Genomic DNA, 22,196 nt, shown 5'->3' on the forward strand with positions numbered 1-22,196 from the left:
AACCTCCATTTTCACACTGTGCTCCAGCCACAATACTCCATCCTTGTGGCTGCCTAAGACACCAAGACGTCGCCCGCTGCGTAGGCCAGACACCCGCTTAGAGAACTGTTTCACTGTCTCCATGCCACGTGGGGTCAGAGGCCTTGGCAGGTTCCATGAGCACATCCTCCCCTGGGCTCCCACCATGGCCCCTTCTCCCTGGCACAGCCTTGAAAGCCTCAGGACACTGGAGCGAGTCTACTCGGCAGCACAGACAGCAACCTTAAGCGACAATCTGAACTGGGTTTGGAGACCACGGATAATTCACCAGCCCGCCAGTGGAAAGTGGGGATTAATGTGAGGCTGGGGCCACCGAAGGGAGGGGTGGGGGATATGGAAGATTTCAGAAAGAAGGTGCAGGGTGGCCAGTTTCTTCTGCACACCATCTCGCATCAACAGACCGACGTTTTAGCCTAGAGTGGCCGGCCTCCAGCCAAGTGACAGACGGTGCTAGAACCAAACAGGCACAGAACAGAGGACAGCTGACAGAGGTGAGAACACCTTGTTTTTAAGTGCTTCAGCACAAGGTGACGCTACTGAAAAACACAGCCACAGATGAGCACACCGAAGTGAGCGGCACTTAAAACTGGAGCTTAACTTAAAAAACTTTAAAAAACTTAAAACTCCTACCATCCGCATTTTGCTTGGACTTTCAGCATCACTCAGGCCACAGGCTCTTTTGGACCCACGAAGTTCTGCTGGATCTTCCTCTGGGTCGACTTCAACGGAGAAAGCTGATGTCCATTCTCCAGGATAGGCAAACATCTGGTCCTCAGCTGCAGAGGCCTCGCTTCCCTTTCCGGGGACATCGGTGGTCACGTTGCTGGTTGTGACTGGAGGGAACGGGGACCCTGAGGGCTGTGTGCTTGGTCCTCTGCACTCTCCAGAGCTCCGCGACGGGGAGCCGACATCTGCTGGAGGCACACAGCTCCTGGAGAGCTCATTTTGCAAAAAATGTTTTAAGCGAGTTTTTCTGGGAGCGCTGCTTCTCATAATTGCACCCCGGAGGTGAGACTCTTCCGCAATAACGTACACTCGGCAGCGGCCCCTGGTCACCGCAGTGTAAACGTGTTGCCAGTGCTGGCGGCCTGCCTTCCCAACCACATACACGACCGTCTTCTCCTCGGACCCCTGGGAGGGGATAATGCAGGAAGAAGAGTTAATGTTGCGTCATGGGTTCATGTCTTCACACAGCCTCAGTCTACCCAGACAGAAAAGAGAGAAGTCCCCAAAGTGCTACCTGGCCAGAATGTTCCTATAAATCCACCTTACAGTTCCAGTTTATTCATCACCCAAAAACTCCTGTTTCCTAATTATGCGCTTAGGTTCAGGTCTTAGAGATGCGCAACTGGAGTATAGAAACCCAACAATAAACTTGAAAGACAGTATGAAGTGCCAAATCTTCCCTAATAAAAGAATTTTCAGTGATCGTATGGACTCTATGTACAAATGAGTTAGCCCATTGGTACTTAATAGCAAAAAATAGACACCTTAAATATTCAGTAATAAGCGCACAGATAAATTTGCTTCTTTGTTTACATTTATATCAAGTATCTGTATACAGACATTTGATAAACTATTCTGCAAATATCAAAGATGCTTTGTAATCTAACAACATTTTAAAAACTGGATACTTTCACGTAGAAAATGATCACAACTATGTAACACAAAATAAAATTATTCTGATCCAAAAAAGTACATACAAAATGAACATAAATATCTGACAAGACAAGTCACAAAAAAGGAGGAAAAATTCTATCAAATATTTAACTAGGGGTGGGGTACAGGAGTGGCTCAGTCAGTTAGGTGGTTGCCTTCTGCTCAGGTCAGGATCCCAGGGTACTAGGATTGAGCACCACATCAGGGTCCCTGTTCGGTGGAGAGTCTGCTTCTCCTTCTCCCCCTGCCTGCTACTTCCTCTGCTCGCTCGCTCTCAGTTGAATAGATAAAATCTTTTTAAAAAGCTCTTTTTTAATTAAAAAAAAAAAAATTTAACTAGGGGCACCTGGGTGGCTCAGTCAGTGAGTGTCTGCATTCAACTCAGGTCATGCTCCCAGGGTCCTGGGATCAAGTCCCGCATCAGGCTCCTAGCTCAGCAGGGAGCCTGCTTCTCCCCATGCCTGCCATTCTCCCTGGTTGTGCTCTAATAAATAAAATCTTTAAAAAAAAAAAATTTAACTAGTCTGTCTCCAAAAATGGAAGGCGCTATGGATGATTCTTTTTTCTTCTACTTTTCTGTATTCTCCCATTGTTGAACCATTTATTGCTTTCATCATGATAAACAATGCAAAAGAACAATGAACATTTGGTTTTTAAGTTTAGCAAGCCAAGAATTATATAGGCAAGAAAAATGCCCAATGTCACCACATAACTGTGAGAAAACAACTTCAAGTTTCAGCGCTATTCTTAGTCCCTATATTTTCAGTGCCAACATAAACCAGGGAGTGCTTTGAATCATTATCTTGTGTCCCCACGTCCCCCTAGACCAAAGAATTGTGGGAAGACGAATGACAAGACGGGGCATGCAGAAAATACAGATCCACAGTTAAAATCCTCTTTTTCAGCAAGCACTTCTAGCTCTCTAGACACAGAGAACAGGAACCAAGTCTTCAGATGATAAAAGTGTGACAAGCACTTCCTTCAGGTGCCGCTGAGTCTCAGAAATCTACCTAAATGACACCTGATCAAGTACTAAGTACACTTTATAGATACACAGCACCACTTCCCCCCGTGGACTTTATACTGCATATTCCTAGGCAGGTAAATGCCTAACCTAAACTTAGTTCACTGAGTTCCTAATCATCAACGAACACAGAAAAACTTAACAGTGTCATAGTCGGTCTCCCTCAGACTCACACGTGCTGCGACCCTCTGTCCTCAGAGCATCTCGTGATACTTGTAAAGCAAATCCAATCACATCAGACTCTGCTTAGAGCTGATAAACAGCTCCCAAGCTCTCAAAACGAAGTCCTGACTCCATCATATGGCTCACCTGCTCCTTCAAAAGCCAGCCTTGAGCCTGTTGCCTTCCCTTCCCCTTTCCTCTTTCCTTTCCCCCGAGCCACGCTCCACTGGACACAAGGAACCTGTCTGTGGTCCTGCCAGGGCGGACCCACTTGCGGACTGTGCACTCTCGAGCCCCCTGTACTTCCTCAGTCACAGAATGTTCACCGAGCCGGAACAGAACTCTCCACCTTCTTAGCTGTACTCCTCACTGGACTGTAAGCTCCTCCGTATTCACTCTTCTTTATCCAGTGTCTCACTGAATGAATGATGCTAAAAATGAAATGGTCATGCCAAAGATGTGCTCGGAAAGCAGGATGGGGACACCGAATTTCACCTCCATCACCTACTAGAAATTATTTGTCCTCTTTTCATATCTTCCTTGAATCATTAGAACTATTGAACTTCTTGAAGGAGGCAAGTTTTTATACATTTACTTCTCTTCTCTAAATATGACCTGAAACTCAACATTTGGAAAAATAAACACAAACCATTCATTTCTTTTGAGATTTTATAGACTTAGAATGTGAAAGTGTATATGGACCTTAGAGTGGGGTTGGGGGAGCAAACCACTTTCTCTGCAAAGGGTCAAAAAATAAGTATGTTAGGTTCTGCAGGCCAGATGTTCTCTATGACAACTACTCAATTCTTCTGCAATGCAAAAGCAGTCACAGCCAATATGTAAGTGAACCAGTGCTGCTGTGTTCCAACAGAACTTTATCTATAAAAAATTGGTAGTGGGGGGACGCCTGGGTGGCTCAGTTGGTTAAGCAGCTGCCTTCGGCTCAGGTCATGATCCCAGCGTCCTGGGATCGAGTCCCGCATCGGGCTCCTTGCTCTGCGGGGAGCCTGCTTCTCCCTCTGACTCTGCCTTCCACTCTGTCTGCCTGTGCTTGCTCTCGCTCACTCTCTCTGACAAATAAATAAATAAAATCTTTAAAAAAAAAATAAAAATTGGTAGTGGGCCAGATATGGATATCATACTAGATACTATAGTCCTAGAAGATGAAGGTGACCCAGCCCCCAATCCTTCTACCTTCCCTTACCTCACATTACTTCTCTGACCTCATCTCTTCCCACTCTCCAATGCCAGCCTCCTTGCTGTTCCTGTTCTTCAAATATACCAGGCAGGCCCCCACCTAAGAACCCCGGCCTTAGCTATTCTCTCCACCTAGAATGCTCTTCTCCCAGACACCCAGACAGTTAACTTCCTTACCTCCTTCAAGTCTTTGCTCAAATGCCGCCTTCTCAAACTAATGATGTACTACACAGTAACTAACTGAACATAACAAAAAAATAAAATAAATAGCAACATGAAATTATTAAAAAAATAAAGTTCAAAATACTTTTAGACTATATTTAAAAAAAAGCCACCTTCTCAATGAGGCCTATACCAACTACTCTTTAAAATGACAGCTTCATCCCACATCTATCCCCATCCCATTTCCATTGCATTTGCCAACTTCTACCGTAACACATACAGCTGACCGTGGAACAACATGGGTTTAAACTGCATGGGTCCACTTACATATTAATTTTTCCTTCTGATAAATACAGTACAGTACTGCAAATGTATTTTCTCTTCTTTATGATTCACTTAATAACATTTTCTTCTCTGTAGTTTACTTTGTTTTTAAAATTATGGGGCTCGAACTTACAACCTGGAGACCAAGAGTCACATGCTCTACTGACTGAGCCAGCCAGGCACCTCCTTATGTACTTTATTGTTAAGAATACCAGTATACAGGGGTGCCTGAGTGGCTCAGCTGTTAAGCATCTGCTTTTGGCTAAGGCCATGATCTCAGGGTCCTGGGATTAAGCCTGCATCAGGATCCCTGCTTGACAGGAAGCCTGCTTCTCCCTCTCCCACTCCCCCTGCTTATGTCCCCTCTCTCGCTGTCTCTGTCAGATAAATAAAATCTTAAAAAAAAAAAAAAAGAATACAGTATATAATACATAGAACATACAAGATATGTGGTTAATCAACTTTTTACATTATTGGTAAGGCTTCTGGTCAACAGTAGACTACTAGTAGTTAAATCTTTGGGAAATCAAAAATTGTACATAGATTTCTGACTACAAGGCAGGGTCGGTGCCTCAAACACCCACAGTGTTCAAGGGTTAGCTATTGTTTACTTAGTGTTTTACTACTGTGTCTGTCTCCTTCCTCCTACCCACCAAATGTAATCTTCACAGGGGCAGGTACCTTTGTTTCATGGACTGATCTAAACCAAGCACCAAGAACAGTCTGACTCAATAATTATTTGTTGAACTGAACTGAACTTGGAAGAAACAAACTACACTCATACAAGAGAGTAATCTCTTTCAACCGCAAAATAAGAGCCAGACTCAATAAAAGGAACATTTAGAGACAGTTACTACAACCTTAATTGAGTACTAAAAAGACCCTTGATACTCCATTTGTCCAGAAATGTAAAAAAAGACTGGATTATAAATTTGACCAAGTCTCTCAGAAAATACAGCAAAATGATAACGAGATGGAAAACAGGACAGAGATAGAATATTTGAATAATCAGTCTGGAGGTTGAACATAGAAGAAATTCTACAAAGATGAAACAGAGAAAACTGAGGACAAGAAATCTTATGAAATTGTTCAAGAAAATTCCCCAAAATTGCATGATACAAGTTTTCAGAATTATAGAGAGCCCATCATAAACATCCATGGGAGAAACTGTGCCAGGACCTCATAGCCACGAACATTTGTACTTCTAAACAACTATCTGTTTCATTTTGTTTTGTTTTGTGTTTTTTAACCCATAGACACAGTCCACTGATTGCCTCTCTCTTGGTTTGAAAATTTAGAGCCAAATCTGCCGTCAACACTAGCAGGCAAATAGGTCAGTGCGCAGATCAGCATTCCATCCCACTCTTAGCAAGAATCCTTTTATCAGCCTTTTGGCTACGATCAAGTGTATTTTCCACTTCACATCATTACTTTGTATTTAAAAAAAAAAAAATCAGGCTGAATTGTGAGCTTTTTTGTATGTCATTTCAAATTCTTTTTGGAGCTGAGATGGAGTAGGTTAATAAATAAAACACCATCTACTTAAAAAAAACAAAATCCCTATGCTAATTAATTTTTGCCTACCAGTGGAGGATACAGGCTAACCTAAATTTTTCCCCATGCAAATGTAGGCTGATGCAGCTTCATGATTAAAGCAACATACCAACATCAAAGAGGGGTGCTCAAAACAAAGAGTTAAATAACAAAACCACAAAAAAACTTACAAGAATTCAAAAGTGTTAAAATAGAGCTAAGGGGCACCTGGGTGGCTCAGTTAGTTAAGCAACCAACCCTTGATTTCAGGTCAGGTCATGATCTCGGAATTGTGAGATCAAGTCCCACGTCAGGCTCCAAACCCAGTGTGGAGCCTGCTTAAGATTCTCAGTCTCAAACTCTGATTTTCTAAAATGGCAAAAAAAAAAAAAAAAAAAAAAAAGATTCTCAGTCTCCTTCTGCCCTTCATTGTGTACTCCCCCAGCACCAAAACAAAAAACAAACAAACAACAACAACAAAAAAAAACCCAGAATTTATATGCAAATTGTACTAAATGCAATGTTGTGTCCAGAATAAGATCCTGGGACAGAAAAAGGATATTAGTGGAAAACGAGCGAAATCCAAATAAAGTATGTAGCTTAGTTAATAGTATTATTCTAATGGTAATTCCTTAGTTTTGACAAAAACATCATAGTTGTATAAGATGTTAACATTAGGGAAAGTTGGAGGAAGGGTACATGGGGACAGTCTGTGCTATCTTTCCAACTCTTATAGAAAACTAAAATTCCCAAGTAGAAAGTAGGTGCCTCACAAGAGCAAAGGAAGAGGAGAAATTTATCAAAATGCACCCAGCTTTATAAATATAAATGTCTATGCAAATTATACCCCCAATAAAGTTGATTATACAACAGTTAAAAAGTAAGCTGCAAAAATAAACATCCCAGTACCATTTATGTAAACCTTGGTAACCTTGTCTCTCATTCAACAAATAAAGACAGCAAAGGTTAAGAAAAAAATCACTGAAGGTACTCTGTGGCCTGGAAACCTGTCCAAATAGCTTTATAAATGTCCACTGTTACCTGAAAAGTGTGGATAGTTCTTGCCCATGCATGTTTTATGTGACAAAATTTCATTAGTTTTTCGAAGTCCACAGTTATTTCCAAACCAGCTGCATTGTTAATGGTCAAAGATCTTCTCTTTCCAAAAGTTACATCAGTGACATCCTATAGCCAAAACAAAGAACTATTTTGTATGTTTTCAAATATGCACACCGTAGAGATACTCTACTTTTGTGTTGAACATAAAATAGCATATATATTCACAATTATTAAGAACTTTCAAAAGGCTTAAAACCTATACCTGAGCACAAACTGAATACATATACAGCCAAATTTTAACCAGCTTAAAATTTGACCTCAGTTTGACTCTCTGGAGAACAGTCTGTGTTGTCTGACTTGTTCTGAAGTCTACACATTTCACTTCTTGCACTGTAAGTCTGCATATACTCTTTGCAAAAAGTTGATTTTTCCTCACAGCTTGTAAAGAATAACCTCAAAGTTTAAGAAGACATTTACACAATGACAACAAATTCAACGAAACTTCTCGTTTCTACAGGTAAGCAGCAACCAAGGAAATGATGCTTTGCAAAATACAGTAAGTGTGTCATTTGTCCCTTATTTTTGCTACCCAAGCTCTTCAAACTTATTAAAAATGTTTCTTCACAAAGTCTTCCAGAAAATTTAAGAGAAAGAAACATGTCCCAAGTCATTTTATGAAGCCAACATTACTCTGACACCAAAACCAGACAAGATATTACTAGATAACTACAAACCAATATCCCTCATAAACATGAATACAGGGTGCCTGGGTGGCTGAGTTGGTTAAGTAACTGCCTTTGACTCAGGTCATGATCCCGGAGTCCCAGGTCTGAGTCCCACATCAGGCTCCCTGCTCAGCAGGGATCCACTTCTCCCTCTGACCCTACCCTCTCTTGTGCTCTCTCTCTCAAATAAAGAAAATCTTAAAAAAAAAAAAAAAAAAGTGAATACAAAAATCTTTTTAGCAAAAAATTATGGAAGAATGTCAACTCTGATATTAGATTCTGAATCAAAACTAGGGTAATTAAAACACACACACACACACACCTATCTCTAATAGGTAAAAAGGTACTATTTTTCTGTTATCACTTGCCTTTGTTATAAAAAATATTTCTCCATTGCAGAGTCGAATATCACTTTCAAAGTCATGCTTATTTTTAGCAAAACCATGAGGAGTACCATTAAAATCGTCACCACTGGCCTCTAGTTCATTACTTTCCTGACTGGGAGAGGTAGTTCCAGGAAGTAACTCCGAGAGATATGCATTCCTGGTACAACAAATTTTATCACCAACTCCAAACTGAAGCCTATTCCGATGGTCTCTGGGTCAGAAAATGAGAATACGTCATTGAGGTTTGGAAAAACTCAATTTCATTTTGTTTAAGCATTAATCCCGACTCAGATCTGATCCACTTTTCAAGATGATTTCCACACTCTCTTTACTTCACTTTTGTTCTCCAAATGTCAACAAGAAATCGGGCTCCCATGGTCATGGTCTGAACCCCTATCCCCTCCACAGTACTGCAAACCCAAAGACCCATCCCAGCCAAATTTTTTTCAAATTAGAAATCTTGGCATAAATGCTGACATCTCTCTTTTCCTATGCTCTAAAAGTTAGCTAAGATCTTACTGAGTCTACCTTTTAAATTCATCCTCTCCTCGCCAATCTCTCCTATCACTACCCTATTTCACGTCTTAACCCCACATACACATATTTCTAGTCTAATAATTATGACCTTTATCAGGACAGCAGCAGCAAATTGAATAAACACTGGTGATATACCAGTTACTAGGCTAAGTGCTTTAGAGATATTATTTCATTTCACCCTCACTACAACTGCACAAGGGAAATGCTGCTCGGTATCCTCTTTTTACATATGTGGAAAAATGAAACTGACCCCCATCCCCGCCAAGATCACAGTCACTGGGATACAGATTGGATGACCTCCTGTTGGTGTTCTCTAACCCTCTGTGAGGCTACCTCAGGTGGTTTTCATTGTGGCTTCCCTCAACAGACAGGGAGCTTCTTCTAGAACTTTCATATCTCTATGTGCTCTACACTTATTAAATAGTAAGTGTAGATAAATGCAAGACAAGTGAGTTGATTCTTCCTGTGTGTAAACAGAGCGACTTTTCCATACTCCTATTTCTCTGACAGATGTCCACGAAGGTGCTCTCTGCAGGTATCCAGTTGCTAAGGTTCTCAGACACACCTAGGCACATATCGTATTTGGAAACCATTCTGAATTCCCCACACTCATCTTGGAGAAGCTGGAGGTTGCCAACTTGAAAACCACAAGGAAAACTATATCCTTATTTTTCTGATGACACGGATTGCCAAAACAGTCAGTGCCTAAGCATACACATTATATTTAATTGAAGAGATCGTCTGACTTCACAAGTGAGAATAAAAATGATTTTTAAATATGTGGCTACAATGATAAAGGTCAAGACAAATAAAAGAACAGTGACTAAAGGAAGGACTGTCCTGGAGCTTTCGGATCTTTTGTGCTCACTTGATTAGGTGGCCCGTGTAGTGCTTGCAACAGCAGGCGTTGATGACGTCACAGTCTTGCCTAAAACACATGAACAAGCAAGAAGCGAGGGTCACCATAATGGTATCTGTTCTGTGTTTACTCCTGTTACCCACGATGTCAATGTACTACACAAGACTAAAAGTTTCCAGGAAGAGGTCCAGAAAAAACCATTTTAATTTTTATCTTTTCTTTTTCTGAAGTTTTTATTTTTAAGTAATCTCTACACCCAACGTGGAGCTTGACTTCACAACCCGGAGATCAAGAGCGCCACATTCCACTGACTGAGCCAAGCCAAGGGCCTCTGTCATTTTTATCTTAATGTAAATCTTTGTTCCGCTCAGATTTCATGGGAGTTTCCAAAGATAATATTCGGTAGCAAGAGCCTTATTTATTTTTTTTTAAGATTTTATTTATTTATTTTGAGAGAGAGAAAGATAGTGCAAGTGGGGAGAGGGGCAGAGAGAGAGAGAGAATCCCAAGCAGGCTCCACGCTCAGCGCTCAGTGCACAGCCTGATGCAGGCTGGACCCCACGACCCCGAGATCATGACTTGAGCCAAAACCAAGAGTCAGAGGCTTAACTGACTGAGCCACACAAAGAGCCCTGTTTAAAAATTGCCCTCTGCCATATCTAACAAAGAAAGACCTCAAGATTAGAGAGAGAATTCGCAGTGATGAATGATGAGAGTCTCCCATTTAAACAGCATCTATATAAGTTATGAGATTTAAAGGCAAGGCTGAGAACATTAAAATGCTGTAAATGCTTTACCTTCTAAATGCAATAAATTGTGATGTTTGTGCGTCTTGTAGGTCATTTTCTTTGAGTAGGGTTCTAACTGCAGAATATAAATCTGGTAATTCAAGAGAAGAAAGTTAATACAGAAAAGCACCAAAGTACAACGTTGTTTTGACGGAGCAGCTCAGAATTCCTGCTCAGGGGGCTCTGGGAAATGGAATACAAGCGGGCCATGGGGATGCCAACGTCATTTGCAACAGCAGCCAGAGCACCAGAAGTGAGAACGATGATGAAGATCCCAGATGCCCTATCCTCAACAGAGGCGTCAACCACTAGCCAGGACAGCTCCTAATTTGTAATATAACCACTCGGCACTGATTTCATTTGCTCCCCCAAGACGCCCAGACCTCCCCAGGAGCCAACAACTAAAAGGTTAACCCCTGACAGCCAGGGCATCCATCCCAAGAGGGGCCATACCTAGCCAGCTAGGAAAGAGCTGGAACACAGACACCGATTATATTCTAGTTAGAAATGTGAAGCTGAGGCTCTTGGAAGTAAAAGTCACTTTCCAAATGGCAGAGGTGGCCGGCCTCCTTTTTAGACCTTGGATCACTGACAATGATTAGAGCCTCCCTCAAAGCGCTGAGAAGGAAACTTCCTCTCATCTGTCTTACCAATAGTACAAAAACAGTGAACATTTCTCACAAGAGAGAGAAGACAGAAAAACTTAGGTAAGAGCATTCTAGGCTTATGTGCCTTCCCCTTGTAGCAGATGAATCACGTGGAATGAAAAAACCCAGGCCTTGTGATGCCCTGCTCGAGGAAGATTAAATTAGCTGCTGCTGAGCCTTTCATTGTTCAGATGAAGGGAAGATTCTAATGGCCACTCAGCTCACCCTCAGCCAACCCCACGCCTGGCAGAGCAGGAATTTCCAAAGGTCTCACAGGATATTGTTTTCCTCTACACGTACAGGATCGCGCTGTTCTGCTCCTTGCTTTCTTTATTCTCTCGACATCTTGCAGATCAATACATACACTGTATTTCATTGATTCTAAGACACGCATTTTTCTCACACTTCAGCACCTCTGAAGTTCTAGCCCAGCTATGAAGCTTGTCTTCCATCTCTCTACTTTGTAATAATGGGAATCATTTACTCAGTAACTTAATTATTAATGGAAAAGCACAACATGCCTCTCTCTATGGAATATTATTTATTCAGTTTTTTGTTTTTTTGTTTTTTAATTTATTTGAGAGAGAGAGACAGTGAGAGAGAGAATGAGCGAGGAGAAGGTCAGAGAGCGAAGCAGACTCCCCATGGAGCTGGGAGCCCGATGTGGGACTCGATCCCGGGACTCCAGGATCACGCCCTGAGCCGGAGGCAGTCATTTAACCAACTGCGCCACCCAGGCGTCCCTATTCAGTTCTTTTAAAGAAGGGACTAACTTCCCAGCTGAAGTTTGTAATTGAGATGGAAAAACAGCATCGGCTGAGCTCTGCTGTCATTGTGAAACAGACCGCTCTTTTCTTAAAGTACATTCTCATTAACATAAAGAATGGGCACCGGAAATAAAACTAATCCTATTTTAGGTAGCCTCAGATGGAGTGGCAAGGAGGGCACATTCCTTAACCAGCTAAGCCTCATCTTTTTATCTGTACTAGTACCTACTCTTAACTAAGCTGTTGTGAGAATAAATGTTACCTATTAATTATTCATAATATATTTAATAAAAAATCACAAAGCAACATGCAGCTTATCATCCTATTCATCTAAGATTAAATAAATACTATATGTTTGTGTCTGGATAGAATAAGGTTTAAAGGATCAACACCAAATTCTTATGGCATAGTAAGAGTAGAGGGTGAGGAAGAAAAATAGCATGTGATCTTTGGGGGTTGCCTTGGGGGAAACGGAGAGGAAGACAACAGGGAAATATTCATTTTTACTTCAGACACTTCTGAATTATTTGACGTTTTTTAAGGAATAGAAATTATTTTCATAATTTAAAAAATCAAAAGGGCATTTATAGAATACTATGTATTATATGATCCCATTTCAAAAGAGAAAAAAATTATTATACCATGTGAATGAAACCCAACCCAAGGGAACTGTGACTATGACCCACAAAGCAGGAGAGGCTTACACATAAAGCAGTACGACCCTGAATTTCACATCAGAGTGAAAGTTGCTAAGTGGTTAGGGTATACCCTGAAGAATGATGACAACACTACAATAAATACTCGGTAATAATCATTTAAACCTTCATGAATTCAATTTTGAGGAAACCATTACACTATTTAAAAAAAAGCTTGCTAGGTATGTTCAGAATACAAATAAAGATCAAAAGGTTTAACCGTTTTGTAATAGATCATTTAATATCTATTATTCACAAAAAACTAAGTTATATAGTGCCTTGAAATGGATGAATGCCCTCAACCCTCACAACAGCTCCATGGGCAGTGTCCTATTATTCCCATTTTACAAATGGTGTGGTGATATGACATAGGTCATACACGTAAGCGAAAAGACTCCGTATCCTTTGCTCTTTTTGACCCTGTTACGTTGTCATCCTAAGACCCATAATTAGAAGCAATGCCCGTCCATTTGATAAGAAACAGAAAGAACTAGTAGGAACTCAACTTGGCAACAGTTTAACCATTATTTTTGATTCTCAAATGTAACCAATAGCAAATGTAATTACTTTTCCAACTGCTATAAAAGAAAATCTTCATTAATTAGCATATGCTTTCTCCTGAATGAACTTGGATTCCTGGGGCTTTGCTTCATTTTAAACTTATCATCTACATCCACCTCTTCACTCAACAAATACTAAGCTCTTACTATGTATGTGTCAAGAGCTTACTTCTTGGATATGTGTGTATTTATATGTGGGTCATTAGTCCTTCCAAGTTCCTTCCAGCATGAGATGTTACACATATGATCTGTTAAGGCAGATCTGGTTACATATATTGGGCTGGATTTTAGGTTTTAACCGGGGTGGGAGAGATGGGACCTCCTGCTGGGGTCCCGGTTATTTTTGACTAGGAGTTGGGGGGGGGGGGGAGATGAAGTTTTTCTAGTCTTACTCATTCTCTCTGGCCAGGGAGAAATTGCTGTAGGTGAGCCCAAGGGGCAGCCCTCCCGTGGCCAGGGCCTTGTTTTGTATCTGCAAATAAACAACTTCTTTGGAACCGTAAAAAAAAAAAAAAAAAAAAAAAAAAATATATATATATATATATATATATATATATATAGTTACATATATCGGGCTGGAGAACTTACTTCTTTACAAAATCCAAGGTCCTCTGCATTTGATGATGAATAAATAGTTTATTTATTAACAGTGCCTAAATGTTTTACTAGCAATATTTATCTTTACCACCAAATAAAATTACAACTAGTCATTTAGTAAGTATATTAGAAAACTGAAATCGTAACACTACATAATACAGATGTTTATACTTACAAGAGTGAGGATCATTTTTCGATAATTGAGAGCTGGCATCCTCTTCTGGGAGTCTGATAAAAATAAATGTTTTATCTTGTATTGACACAGGGAATGCTGGATTATCAGAGATATTCAGCTCTGCATCAAATATTGGAAATTGGCGTCTTGAGATTCTTAAGTGAAGATAAAATAATACAGCAAGTACATTAGCATCCAAAAATGTGTCCTCATATATTATCAGAGATAATGGCATTACAGTAACTGATATCTGCTAATAGACAATAAATAAAATGATAAGGCTACCCGTATAGGCATTATAAAAAGCAAATGAGTTTGAAAATAGAACTAGCAAGACTGTTATGTTACATTTATCAGTTAGTCCCCTACCCCCAGCAAATTAAAAGCATTAGCTAAAACTGCCAGGGAATTTACCATTCTGAGAATCTGACCTAGTCTCCTCCAGACCAATACAAGGGTAGGTATCATCCTCATTTCACAGATGAGTAGCATGAGGCTTATGCAACTGCGGTGGGCTGCCTCCAGACACAGAAGTAGAAAGCAGAGGGCTAGGAGGTAAATCTGGGCCCTTCTGGCTCCATAGCTCTTTCTGTTTCAATTAATCTGGACTCTTTGGGGCCTTTTCCATGGGCTTACATCACACTCTTTCCCACCTTTCTTTTGTGTATATCATACATGTGGCCTCATTTTCTCAGTTGAACCAAGTATCCACATCTTCTCTTTGCTTCTATGCCCTCCTCCTTCTTTTGTTCTTATATTTCCCAAGACTAGCAAATCCTATCAGAAAACAGAGCAGGGGCAGATGCCTTGTCATAACAACGTCTCCCTTTGGTTATATGGAAGAAGACCAACTCCCTAAAAAGACCTACTGGCAACCTTGCTTCAAAGCTAGTGGTACCCTATTGCCATCTTCAACCCTTCCTCATAGGGTTGAAAGGGAGGAAAGGGAAGAAGATCAAAGATCAAAAAGACACAGATCAAAAGGTTTAATTGATTTGCAATAGATCATTTAATATCTGTTATTCACAAAAAACTAAGTTATACAGTGCCTCAAAACAGATGAATGCCCTCAACCCTCACAACAGTTCCATGGGCAATGTCTTATTATTGTTATATATCCCAGATATATAAATATCCCAGAACTAAATTTGGGGGTGCTGAAAATTACCATGGAATTCCCGTTTTGCTTCTGACCCAGAACTTGAAACACTTCTAACTCTATGAGCCCCTCTCTGCTATCACTGGGATTCTATGTGACATTAAATATTTGGTGATGACAATTAAGAAGGAATGATGAAAGCAGCACAGCTCAAATGACACTAAAAGGGTTAATAAAAGGAATTCCTATGTTTCAGATAAACTAACTTCTAAGAAATCTAATGTGCTTTAGATTCCTCCAAGATTTTTTTTTTTTAAGATTTTATCTATTTTTTTGAGAGAGAGATAAAGAGCATGAGAGGAGAGAGGGTCAAAGGGAGAAGCAGACTCCCTGCTGAGCAGGAGTCTCCCTCGATCCTGGGACCCCGGTTAGACAAAAAGGATATTACACATCCAACTGCATTCTTGTGCTTAATGAATTAATATGAACCTACCATATCCGCCCTATCCCTGTCAATCCTTCTTATACTCCCATAATCCTAACCCAGGGCAGACAGGGGCATAGAGAAAGGAAGTTTTGAATGTTCTCATTTCTGCTGAATCCAACCATGAAAATGTTTGAGTAACAAAACTAACATTTTGTAAAAGAGTGTCAAAAAACAAAGATAAATCTTGGCCCAATGAATAAAACAGTCTTAGTATTCTGGGATCCCATCACATAAATTACAGAGGGTCACTCTAAAGGCGTATGCAAAGACTAAGGGAAGAGAAGGATTCTCTCCTACTCTAAGGGAAATAATATGCCATGGGTACCACCAGGATTCATCACGGAAAATAACATATTCCTTTTTTTTTTTGGCTTGGGGCTCCCCTTACAAAAATTAGGGGATAATTCTTCCCATTCTCCCTTGAAGTCTAATGAACTCATTTCCAAGTCTCTGTTTCCCTTGGGCTTATTCTAGTCTCTAAGCTTGATGCAATTTTAATTCATATATATATATATTTTTTTTAATCGGGAAAATACATTTGCTCTTAAATTGCAGTAATTCATGCCAGACCAGTAATGAAAAACATTACCTTGTTTTTCTAATTCTGGGGCAAAGAGTGCGTATATGCCTAAAGGCCAGAATAAGTGTGCTAGAAGGGCACAGTAAACGTACCGCACTGAACTGCCCTAATAGAAAAGCTAATAGGTATTTTCTTACTTTGAATCTCTAATACAACAGAGAGAAAATGCAAAATTTTCATTATACTATACCTTGTGGCATTGTTCACAATTAGCTCAGATTCTGCTCTATGGTTTTTCTTTAGTTCAATAGCACAATTTCTTGACTTAAGAGTCTCAAAAAGATCTGTCAGCAAGTTACCAGGTTCGATGCTGGGCAACTGTCTAATATCACCTAAGAGGAGAATAAGATATAGTAAATATTCGATAATGGGGTTCCTGAAATTTAGAAGTTGTTTTTATTTCTCCCTACTGCCATATGCTATAATTATAAAGAGTTATTCTAAGAAAAAAGCATCCCCCAAATTACTTAAGAACATCGACTCTAAAAACATTTAACAACAAAGCATTCAGAAGGAACAGTTGAGATATAAAAAACAGTGATAACACAGTAAGGTAACATCTGAATTGAACTTCCTTCATACCTATAACCCCAGGCAAACTGTCTAGGGGCATACATTTTAGAGAAAAACGTGCCTTAGAATCTCAGGTATATGGTATTCAGTCACTTACTCAATCTTCCTCAACGTCTTAGTGGACCTAGAAGAATCCATGGCCTCAAATAAATAGAGTGAACATATAAAACACAAACAAGCCCTACGTATTTGATAAGAGATAACTTCCCATAATATAACTGATAATGTTTGGCTTTATTAGAAATCTCTTGAAACAAACCAACCCTGGAGTTTAAAGAAAAAAAACAAACCACAACTATTTTCTCAACGGAAACTGAGGAAATGCTTAAGCCATTAACAGAATCAACTGCTTACAGCACATCCTCAAAGACCTAAGAGAATTATTTGCATACAGTTTGCTTCTCACGGTATGATTCTCCAAGGTAGGATTCTGCAAGAAATCACACGGTCTACAGACCAGTGGTACCCAACCGAATCTAAATCTCACCGGAATGGGAAAGGATTTAAGCAGCTACTGATATCCACCTTGAGTTATTAGCGAAAATCATAAATGCACTCCCAAGTGGTCTATAGTCCAGTCTTCTTATTATTTCCAAACGATCTACATCATTATTTGCTCTAAGTGCGGGACATTTTTACTGTTTTAACAGTCATCGTTCGGGTGATTAGCAGAAACCCCTGACAACTCTATTTCATTTTGCAGCTTGTTCTTCTAATATCCCGGCCCAAACGAAGCACCACCCGAGCTGATAGAGGGAGAGGTCGGACTGAACTCAGGGGGGCTGAGGGCGTGGGCTCTAAGAAATGGCTTCCTGCCTGTAGGATATGGATACCAAAACAGTGAAATGGTGTAAGCCGGCTACCAACTGCAAGGCTTTGAACTAAACAATTAGGATTCCAACACTCTTTAACTTACCAAGGACAATAAGCTTAGAAAGTTTGGAGTGCTCACACAGTAACTTTAGAACTGACTTGAAGATTCTGACGGATACCAAACTCCCTTCGTCCACTACCAGAACTCTAACTGAAGAAAACTTCCATGGACGGTTCTTGGCCGGGCTTTTCTTCTCCCATAAATAAAAGCTGTAATTGACCTACAAGCAAAGTATGGCACTTCTAAGTTCAGGTTATAAAGCTCACAGAACAAAGTCTTAACAACATGTAATTTTAAAACAAAACTTAAATGGGGTGGGGTGGGGTGAGGGGGATGTAGGTAAAGCCACACAGGGAGACAGTCTAAAAAACTGGAGGACACACAAGTTAAAACTTTTTAAAACCCTAAAGGGATGGACACACAGAGAAGTAGATCAAATAAATCTAAAAACAACAACAACAAAAAGATCAAACAGTTTAAAAAAGGGTTTTCTGCTAAGTACTACGTGTGTTTACTTTCACAAGCTTCACACCTGGTACTATTGTACTGGCAGAATCTCAACCTTCTCTTGTCGCTCTAGACCAGACAGAGCTCCCTGTTCTTTCCCATTCCCAAATAAACCTCTTGGCCTTCTGAGATGGCCCGGTCACTTCAGCCTTCCTTTCCTCCTAATCGTAACACTCCCTTCTGGAAATAAGGTTGCTTTCCCATCCTAATGATGAAAATACTATTTTTCTTCTAATATTCTTAGTTCCCTTATGCCCCCAACATTTAAAAACCCACCCACCACCGCCAACAAAACAACTTAAAATTATTTATTAAAGATGTAATAATATTTACTATTTTAAAAAATACAGATGAGGACGCCTGGGTGGCTCAGTTGGTTAAGCATCTGCCTTTGGCTCAGGTCATGATCCCGGGGTCCTGGGACAGAGTCCTGCACTGGGCTCCTTGCTCAGTGGGGAGCCTGCTTCTCCCTCTGCTCCTACCCGCCCCCTCATGCTCACTCAAGCATGTGCTCTCTCTTTCTTTCTCTTGCAAAAATAAACAAAATCTTTTTAAAAAAATAAATAAAAATTAAAAATTCAGATGAGGAGAAAAATCTGGAAAATAAAACCAGAGAACATTACATATATTGGTATACATCATTCTCAAAATGTTTCTACGTTGCAACTATGTACAACTATATATGTACACAGATTTCTTAAATGGTATCATATCTTTATTTAATTTTTCTACTGAAGCTAGATTCAACATGTCTATTATTTAGTAAAAGCCTTCATATTTTCCACCCAAATGCATCAATTCCCTTCAATAAAACCCCCATTCTCTCAATTGGCCTTGTCTCAAAAGAACATCTGAATCATGGCCAACTGCTTCCTTTGATTTTATATATTCAATCAGTTATCTTAGAAATGCCTGGTTGACACTTTCCACTATATTTTTGGTGTTGCCAATATAGGCCCCATCTATGAGCCTAGATTACTCCCACAGCCTTACAATCATGTTCCCCTACATTCTAACCCAAAATGGGATTGCCTGATTAATACAGGAATTTCAGATAAATGATAAATGACATTTTAGTACAACTACGTTTGATGCAATATTTGCTACCTGCTTATACTGAAAAAATACTTTTCTTTTTTATCTGCTCCATCTGGCAACCCAAAGCCCAAGGGATAAATAAATGGCGTGCCTTTCCTGTGGCCTTACACTCTCTCCTGACCTTAAATGTGACTTCGGAAATGTTCTCCCAGCATCCCAGGCAGATATTAAGATACTACTCATTGATCAGAGTTAGAACATAAGATGAAACTTAGTAACAATGTGTCTCTAGCTCTCCTCTTCTAAGCCAATCCTTCAGACTAACCAGATATGAAGGCATAATGAGAAAAATCATAAAATAATCAGAAGACTCTACCATCAGTGAGCTACACTGAACTTCTCTAGGGCTATGTTCACTCATGTGACAAATAAAGGTAATGTGTAATGTCCTTTCTGAGGTGGCTCATAGCTATGTGATTCTATGTAATCTTCCTTAAAACTGCTTTCTTCATTTCATTCTCTTGCTTAGGATCCTAAATGGCTCCCCAGTAAACCAAGTCCAAGCTCCGTTAGGTATGCAAGATCTATAATAAAGGAGGGAATTGTGGCACCACAGGAAGCGCAATGAGAGGCGAGGTCACAAACCTGAATCCAAGGGCCAGTACACCTGGTTCTGATCTTGGGCAAGTCATTTAATACCCCCAGTTTTCAACTGGGCTTTTCTGTAAAATGGAGATGATACTACCTACTCACTTCACTGGTTTACCAAGGATTTAATGAGATACTTTGCAAACTTTAAAGCTCAAGTTCCCAGTCTAAACCAAATCCGATTTCCATTATTTTACAGCACACACAATTCATTCTAATCAATGCCATCACCTCAAAAACATCTATCCACACTATGATCATTCTCCTCAATGCCTATGGAAAGGCCTTCCCCCTAAATAAAATGTCCTTCTCACCTGAACCTCTCTGTCCTTTACAGTCCAAATCAATGATTATTTCCTTCAGAAATCTTCCAACAACTGAGTTCCTTGATCTATAAAAATCACAGGTCAGACCTAGAAAAACCTTTTCAGTTCTTGACAAGTTTAAAATTCCATGAGTTCTAACTACAGCCCCAACTATGTTTTTCGAGCATATCAATTCATTTGAAAATTTTATTATATGACTGTGGGCCATGCGTTGTTGTGGGTCAAGGAGCTAAAGAACTGAACCCGATGATCAAAGCATTCACTTCTATGCAGTTCTCCTTCTATAAAATAGGATAAAACCTTGTCCTTCCCACACAAGTGCTTCTCAGATAGGTCTGTGGATAGTAACATGCCTGTAAGCAGCCCCACCCCGAATAAAGCTTGTACCAGAATCTACACGGACTACGACGTGATGCCTACACTTCCATTTGGCCGACTTCTTTTTCACAGCAAGACCTTCTCCATGAGAGAAGCAGGTTACCGACTGACCTTCCCACACCAGCTTCCGCCTCCCTGCAAACCAGTTGCAGTTTATAGACCGGCTGCTCCGATCAGAGTGGCTCTGATCTAAATGTTCTACTACAAAGAAGGGAGCCCTAAGACATCCAAGAAGTACCTACTGAGTGCCATCAGGAAGAAATTAAAAAATGGGCAAAGTTTTACCTGACACAGTGTGTAAGCATTAAAACCAGTTTTCTCCCGCAGTAAGCCGGCTGCTTTCCCAGTCGGGGCAGTGAGTAACACCTCTAGCGCCTTGTCGGCCTTCTGAAGGCTTTGCTCGGTAAAGGTGATCCATTCTTCTGGGACATCCTGGTCCTGTTCAAAATCCTCACAGGCTTTTTTTACCTCTCTTTCTTCCAACTGCTCCATATGCTTAAAAAGCTGGCTAACGATGGTGGTCTTCCCACAGCCGCCTTTCCCACTGATGACCGTCACGGCATTGGAGCAAACCATTTCCAAAGCAGCCACTTGACCCTGGTCCAGCTGAGCTTCATTTATTTCTGCGTTCATGTCATTTTCACCGTTTTCCCAAATGTGGTCACCACTGTCCTGGGGGTCCAGAACGTCCACAGAGTTTTCTAAACTTGATTCATCCGGTTGGCTTTCATTCAGTGTCTTGTCGCTTCTTGAATTCTCAGGGTTCGTGGTGTGAATTAATGCCAGCACCCTCTTGACATCCACCCGTAAATGCCATGGAGGCCTCGTCATCAGGTCACATATTGAAGAGGCAATGCCTCGCTCAGCCTGATAAAGGTCATAAAGGAAGACACAGCCCTTCTCGTAGGTCACCACACCAATGTCCTTCAAAAATTTCAGAGACTGCCAAGCCTCTTGGAAGGACATCTGGTCTGACAACTTAGAAGTTAAGTCAGCTTCTTCAATGCACGTGTGCCCTTGGTCTCGACATATGTGCCTCAGTTTCGAATATATTATTAATGCATTCTTCTCCAAATCACTCATCAACCGGAGAAGTGACTTGCACTGACAAAATGATGTCCAACTTGCCTCGCATTGCAAAAGCTTCAGTTCTGTGTAGGTTATCTTTAAGAAAATAAAGTTCAAGTTGGTTTATAAAAATTAAAAATGTTGATGAATATTATCAGAATTACATAAAATTGTATTATTTGTTAGTAATGCTTAAGTCCCAGAGGACATGTATATCAACAAAATTTGGGGGGAAAAAACTGGGTACCTAATACATCACCAAGTTTTTGCCATACTGTAATTAAAGATCTATATACATTTTTAATTAAAATTATATTTTCTCAAAGAAATACACATGCAGTTTTCAAAGTCAAATAACACTATGCAGCTTCTCACAAAAGATAGGAATCCCCTGACTCACCCTTTCCATGGCTTATAAAGTCAACACTGTTCTAAGTACTATTTATACTAGCCTTTTTTTTTTTTTTTTAATTTTTGCTATTTAATATTAACTCCCTCCTTTGGTAAGTCTTTTTCTAGGGAAGCTCTCTCTCTCTCTTTTTTTTTTTTTTTAAACTCTCTATTTTTTATACCATCACCTCCACACCTGCTTCTCCTCTTCCCATCTCTGAAAAAAAGTTATACATTTTGTTAATCAATTTTGGTTAAATTGATGTTAGGATTCACAACTGAGTGACAGGATATACTACAATTATATTAACTTTTGTGTCAAACTCTTGCATA

At 40.1% G+C, this 22,196-nt stretch overlaps 1 protein-coding gene across 1 annotated transcript in view; it reads right to left on the bottom strand.

Annotated features, from left to right (window-relative positions):
- The window catches only part of HELB (DNA helicase B), a 31,517-nt gene that overhangs the window by 4,681 nt on the left and 4,640 nt on the right, over nt 1-22,196 (bottom strand). The window contains exons 4-12 of the mRNA XM_044227761.1: nt 20,691-21,569; nt 17,551-17,728; nt 16,252-16,393; nt 13,896-14,050; nt 10,464-10,545; nt 9,676-9,735; nt 8,253-8,481; nt 7,142-7,285; nt 670-1,170 (exon numbers count right to left, since the gene is read on the bottom strand). Coding sequence (XP_044083696.1) covers nt 670-1,170; nt 7,142-7,285; nt 8,253-8,481; nt 9,676-9,735; nt 10,464-10,545; nt 13,896-14,050; nt 16,252-16,393; nt 17,551-17,728; nt 20,691-21,569 — 2,370 coding nt within the window. The remainder of the gene's footprint in view (nt 1-669; nt 1,171-7,141; nt 7,286-8,252; nt 8,482-9,675; nt 9,736-10,463; nt 10,546-13,895; nt 14,051-16,251; nt 16,394-17,550; nt 17,729-20,690; nt 21,570-22,196) is intronic.

The sequence above is a fragment of the Neovison vison genome, chromosome 12, assembly GCF_020171115.1.
Source record: "Neovison vison isolate M4711 chromosome 12, ASM_NN_V1, whole genome shotgun sequence".
Classification (NCBI taxonomy): Eukaryota; Metazoa; Chordata; class Mammalia; order Carnivora; family Mustelidae; genus Neogale; species Neogale vison.